This window comes from Octodon degus, unplaced genomic scaffold, assembly GCF_000260255.1.
Source record: "Octodon degus isolate 3935 unplaced genomic scaffold, OctDeg1.0 scaffold00027, whole genome shotgun sequence".
Taxonomy (NCBI): domain Eukaryota; kingdom Metazoa; phylum Chordata; class Mammalia; order Rodentia; family Octodontidae; genus Octodon; species Octodon degus.
In genome coordinates, this window is record NW_004524603.1 from 15,449,418 (window position 1) to 15,455,879 (window position 6,462).

At 49.4% G+C, this 6,462-nt stretch overlaps 1 protein-coding gene across 1 annotated transcript in view; it reads left to right on the forward strand.

Moving 5' to 3' along the window:
* Dennd2a (DENN domain containing 2A) overlaps nt 1–6,462 on the forward strand; it is an 83,477-nt gene that overhangs the window by 47,642 nt on the left and 29,373 nt on the right. The window contains exons 6-7 of the mRNA XM_023712760.1: nt 1,945–2,142; nt 6,022–6,115. Of these exons, the coding sequence (XP_023568528.1) occupies nt 1,945–2,142; nt 6,022–6,115 (292 nt within the window). The remainder of the gene's footprint in view (nt 1–1,944; nt 2,143–6,021; nt 6,116–6,462) is intronic.

Below are 6,462 nucleotides of genomic sequence, written 5' to 3' on the forward strand. Positions count from 1 at the left end.
AAGCTTGTTCTAAGTAGGTGCTTTAGACCACTGAGCCATCTCACCAGCCCCATGTACTTCTTTTGAGAAGTGTCTGTTCATTTCCATTATCCTTGTTTTGATTGAGTCTTTTCTTTTAGGAAGTCATTTGTTTGTTTGTTTGTTTTAGTTCTTTGTGTTGTAGCTATTAGTCTCCTGAGGGATAGCTGAAATCCCGTTCCACATGTTGTATCTTCACTCTGCTGCTTGCTTCCTTTGCTGTACAGCTTTTTAATTGGCTATGATCTCATTTGTTGATTGTTAGTGTTATTTCTTATGCAGTTGAGATTATTTTAGAAAGTCCTTGCCTGGTCATGTCTTTTTTTTTTTTGATGGGGAGTTTACTGGGACTTGAACTCAGAACCTCACGTTTGCCAGGCACTCACTGCCCCACTGAGCTAAATCCCCAACCCCTACGCATATGACGTTAAGAGTTTTACCAAATTTGTCTTCAATATTTTTGTCTTTGTATGTAATATAAGTCTTAGATCTATTTGAGTTTGATTTTAGTGCAGGCTGAAAGATAGCGGATCTAGACACAGTCTTCTGCATGAGGATAACCAGTTTTCCCAGCTGCACTCGTTAAAGATGCTGTCTTTTCTCCAGCATAAATTTTGGGTCCCTTTGTTGAAGTCCAGGTCCATGCAGGTGTGGGGAATATTTTTTGGGTTTTTTGTTTTGTTTTGTTTTGTTTTGTTTTAATACCGGCAATTGAACTCAGGAACCTGTGCTTGCCAGGCAGGTGTTTATTCTACTGAGCTATCTCCCCAGCCCATGGGATTGGTTTCTGAGTCCTGAATTCTGTTCCTTTTTACTATGTTTATCCTTATTCTGTTGTTTTTGTTGTTGTTGTTGTTGTTGTTGTTGACAGGGTCTTATTATGCAGCTCAGACTCGCAGTGATCCTCCTGCCTCAGCCTCTCCAGTGCTGGGATTACAGCTGAGCTAATGGGAAGGCCCCAGTGCTGGGATTATAGGCATGCACCACCACACCTGGTTTTGGGGCTGCCATATGGAATTTTATGCTGTTTTTAATCACTATCCCTTTGTATCTTAACTTGATATCTGGAATAGTGGTGCCTGCTGTAGTTGCCTAGAATTGCACTTGCTATTGTAGGTCTCTTCACATTCCATAAAAATTTAAGGTTTTTTTTTTTTTTGTTGTTGTTGTTTTTCTGAGTTCTGTGAAGCATGCTGTTGGTGTTTTGCTTGGGGTCACTATTGGTATTGTGACCATTTTGACAGTATTGGCTCTGCCTAGCTCTGGCTAAATTTTCAAGTACTGTGTTGAGCGAAGTGCTAAAAGTGGACATCCTTGTCTTGTTGTTGATTTCAGAGTTCAGGGGATGTCTTTCTATTTTCTTTTCTTTTATTTTATCTTCAGTACCAGGGATCAAACTGGGGACCTTGTGCTTGCCAGGCAGGCGCTTATGCCACTGAGCTATCTTCCCTGGCCCTGTATGGAGGTTTCTCATTTCCTTGGTTAGGTTAATTCCTAAGTAACTTCTTGAAGCTATTGTGAGGGGGATTGTTTTCCTGATTTCTTTCTCTGTGGGTTGATTGTTCAGTGGTGTACAAGAATGCTACTGATTTCCATTTATTTAAATTTGTAGCCTGCTCCTTTGGTGAACTTGCTTATTAAATAAGCTCTAGGCACCAGGCCATCTGCAAATAAAGATAGTTTGGCTTTGCTTCCCGCGTATTCCTTTTATTTCTTTGCTTGCCTGATCGCTCTGGCTAGACTTTCAAGTGCTGTGTCAAACAGGTATGGTAAAAGTAGACATCCTTGTCTCATTCTTGATTTCAGAGGAAATACTTTTAGTCTTGCCCCAATGCCTGTCTGGACCCCGAGTCTCCATTACAGCGCCTTCAGCTGTCTCCACTCCAACCTGTTATTCATTACTCTTCTTCTCTTCTCTCACCGCAGTCACTAGCCAAACCTGCCTTTTTCTGGCAAAATTCAGAGAGGAGGAACTTCAGACTGCTAGACATGAGGAAGCTGAGTCGGGATGGAGCCGGGTCCCCTCCGAAAACCAGCCCGCCCTCCACACCCAGCAGCCCTGACGACATCACCTTTAACCTCGGAGACCTGCAGAATGGGAGGAGGAAGAGAAAGATCCCCAAGGTAACCCTTGCAGTGAACTTCCAGTTCTCACAGGCTCCCTTTGTCTGCAGAGGAGCCTGCTTGGGACCCTCTCTGTAGTCCTCTGCTCCTCATGTCCCCTGAAGCCAGGTGGACCCAAGAAGCCAGCAGGCTAATGATCATTATTTCAGTCCTGTGCCCTTCTCCTAGCGAGGCCTCTCCCTGCCTCAACATCTCTTCTGATACCAGGAGACAGTCTTTTCTTTCCTTGAGATAGAGTCTCAATGTGCAGTTCAGGGGCTGGTGAGATGGCTCAGTGGTCTAAAGCACCTACTTAGAACAAGCTTAGCAAAGCACAGGGACCGCGGTTCAATCCCCCAGCACCACATGCCAGCCAGGGCTGCCCCCTGGTGGGCTGAGCTGGCCACACACACACACACACACACACACATAAAAATTTTAAAAAATTAAAAAAAAAAAAAAAAGTGCAGTTCAGGCTTACCTTGAACTCATTTTGTAGCCCAGGCTGGCCTCTAACTCTCAGCAGTCCTCCTGCCTCAGCCTCCTAAGTGCTGGGATTACAGGTGTATGCCTCTGCGCCCAGCTTCAGGTAGTGCTCCCAGGGTTGTCTCCTTCTTACCTTGAGAAAGCAGCCCCACATTCATCCTGGCCTAACTTGTGGGGCCAGCGCTAGGTGTGCTGGGAGGCAGCCATAGTCAGAGGACTTCTGGTGCTCTGCTGTCCCAAGGATGCAGAGCCCATAGCCTGGCCACATGTCTGAGGATACCACTTCCCTGCTTTCCTCAGTGTCTGCCCCTCGAAGCTGTCTCCTCACTGACCCTTTGGTCATGTGCGGGGGACTCTCCTTTCCCACTCCAGGTCTGCAAACGGCCGGGGTAAAGCTGACAGGAGACAGGGTCACAGAAGGAGCACACGCTCTACTTGTGTCATTGTGGAGAAGCGCTAGGCTCAAAGAGGTGCTCAGGCCTGCCGAGCACAGATGTCCTGAGCTGCGAAGGCACGGTGGTTACAGAAAGGGTGCTGGACAACCAGGACGGCTTCACCTGGGTTGGCACGGAGTTCCCTCAGTTTCATCGCTCTATTTTCGGGGATAAGAAAGTGCCCCACACATGTAGTGACACACACCTGTAATCCCAGCACTTGGGAAGCTGAGGCAGGGGAATTACCCAGAGTTTGATGCCAACCCGGGCTTCAGGAGCCTAGTGACACACAGAACCATGTAAAGCATTGTGCCAAGGAGCTCCAGGGTGCAGGAATGGGATGGTATTTATCAGGCGTGTCACTTCTCAGAGTGGCCTGTCCACCTGAAAGAAAGTTGAGGATAGCTATAAGCAGCTTGCTCCTGGCAGAGTGTGACCAGTCAGTTTCTTTTCTTTCTTTCTTTTTTCTTTATTTACAGAACTGGGGATTGAACTCAGGCCCTTGCATTTGCCAGGCAAGCGCTTATTCTACTGAGCTACCTCACTTTGTTTTGTTTTGATCAATCACTTTTGAGAGGCCGGGGAGATGGCTTAGTGGAATAAGCGCTTCCCTGGCAAGCACAAGGGCCTGAATTCAATCCCCGGTTCCGGAAAAAAAAAAAAAATCAGTTTCGAGCCAGGACCTCATGGTGCAGCCCTACCCTAGCACCTTGTTAAAGCGAGCTCAGAGCACCTTGGCCGGGCTGCATGGGGAAGGGCAGGGCAGGGTGGAGGTGAGGTTGAAGATGCAGCCCTGGCGCTTTGTGGGAAACAGAGGAAATGTCCACTTTTCTGTTGCCAGTAGGCTGAGAGGGCTGGGTGGATTCTGTCTGGCCCAGCCCACAGCACGGTGCAGCCTGCGTTTTTGTTTAGTTTTCTGTGACCTTGGGAGTAGAAGCCAGGGCCACACGCACTCTACCCATGCTCCATACCCCTGCGCTGTGCCACAGACCACAGGTTGCGTGTTCACTCCCTGTGAATTGCTGTAGTCCCAGCATTGAGCATTGAGCAGGCTGAGGAAGGAGGACTGCAAATCCAAGCACAATCTGGGCAGCTGAGTGACTTAGCAAGACCCAGTTTCAAAATAAAAAAGGGGCTGGAGGTAGTAGCGCACTCCTAGCATTTGGGAGCTGAGGCATGAAGATTGCTGTGAGTTCAAAGCCAGCCTGCACCACATAGTGAGGCCTTGTCTCAAAAAATAAAACAACAACAACAAAAAAAAAAATAATAAGCATTAAAATGTTTCTAGAACATGGAAAATCCATCTTTGGGAGGGGGCAGTGCTAGGGACCAAACCTCAAGCTTCGAGCATGAGGAGTGACATCCCCAGCCACCATCCTATATTTTTTCTCACTGATTTAAGCAGATAAAAAACTTTAAGCTGGACGTAGCTGCATATCCCTATAGTCCCAGCTACCTGGGAGGCTGGGGCAGGAGTATTGCTTAGGTCTTAAATTTCAAGACCAGGCTGGGAACACAGTAAGATCCTATCTCTAAAAACAAGCTAGGGCTGGTGAGATGGCTCAGTGGTCTAAAGCACCTACTTGGAACAAGCTTGGCAAAACACAGGGACCGCGGTTCGATCCCCCAGCACCACAGGCCAGCCAGCCCCTCCCCCTGGTGGGCTGAGCTGGCCACACACACACACACACACACACACACAAATAAATAAATGTTAAAAAAATAAATAAAAGCAAGCTATATGGGGCTGGTGAGATGGCTCAGTGGTCTAAAGCACAGGGACCACGGTTCAATCCCCCAGCACCACATGCCAGCCAGCCCCGCCCCCTGGTGGGCTGAGCTGGCCACACACACACACATACACACACATAAATAAAAAAAATAAAAATAAAAAAAACAAGCTATACAGTATTTGGCATATAGCTGTACAGCTCTCTGTGCATGAAATCACAGGAATGATTCTGTGTGTCACTTCCACTGTGGTACTCCTTTCTGAACCACACGTCCCGGGAATGTGGACTCTGTTGATTCCAGGTCCCCATCAGAGCAAGATACAGCAGTCTGTGTGCCTCAGCTCCTCGGGAGAGGGACAGTAAGCCCCCCCGCCCCCGAGATGTCACAGTGTAGCTGGTCTGCAGCCAAAGTAGCACCTGTCTTTGCTGCAGGGCTGCATCCATGTCAGCCACCAGCACTGCCACAGCAGCTTGGCTGGCTAGGGGGACAGTGTGGCAGGACACACAGCCCTGGCAGGGTAACCGTGGTAGCCATCTGGGCGAGGTGACTTTCTCCAAGGCTGAAATGGAATATGTCACATAACGGAACATCCCAGTTGTTGGTGTGGTAAGACAGGGTATTGCTGTGTAGCCCAAGCTGGCCTTGGCTTTACAAGGTTCTCCCACCTCAGCCTGCTGAGGGCAGGGCTTGCAAGCGTGTACTACTGGTGCATTTCAGCACGACAGGGATGCCGCTCTGGGAGCACACAGAAGATCTGTGAAGCTGGGTGTAAGCTGTCCCTGCAGGCACAACCGGTGCTCTAGGACCCACACACTCCATGTGGCCAGGACAGAGCCTGGGAATCACTCTGACTCTGTCCCTGTCCCCCTCAGAGCCATTTATACATTCTTGGAATGGTTTCCACTATCAGGGCCCAGTCTTGGAACTATGTTTTGCTGTCTCTTCCTTTTCTTGTTTTGAAAGCAAAAGCTTCTTCCCAAGCCACAGTGACGTCACAGCGTCAGAGGGAGGGACAGCTGCCGTCACACCGGGGGCATGTGTCTCAGCTGCTGCATTGGCCTTTGCGGGGCAGGGGACAGCATCCTGCAGTGTTCGTGGCTATGTCATTCCCATGTGTGTGGCAGAAAGGGTTGGATGATGAGAAGAGAGGGAGGCGACGCCGAGTGCGTCCCCTCTGTCACCCCAGGGACACTGGCTGGCACCCTGGAGGGTCATGCACACTGGCTCTTCCGCCTGTGTCTGGCAGCTGGTGTTGCGCATCAACGCCATCTATGAGGCCCGGAGAGGGAAGAAGCGAGTGAAGAGGCTGTCGCAGTCCACGGAGAGCGGCTCAGGGAAAGGTAGGGCCCCAAACACTTCCTGGAGGCCACCTCTGGCTGGGTCCCCACAGTGGGGCCTGACATGGCACTGCTGTCCCCGGAACAGTCCAGGAACCAGGACCTGAGCTCAGGTGGCACATCCTATGGGTCCTTCCGCCTTGGCCTGGATGGGCAGCCACCCCCTTGGCCCCACACAAAGCGACAGGATCTGATCCAGGAGCTACCATAGCTAGAGCCAGAGTTTGGATATCCATTGTGCTAGACAAGGCCAGAGTTCCATTGTTGCTTTGAACAGATGGCCAAGATTCCCCTGACTAGAAATTTTGGATCTCTTTTCTTGCATTAGAAGAACTCACAAAAAAAAAAAA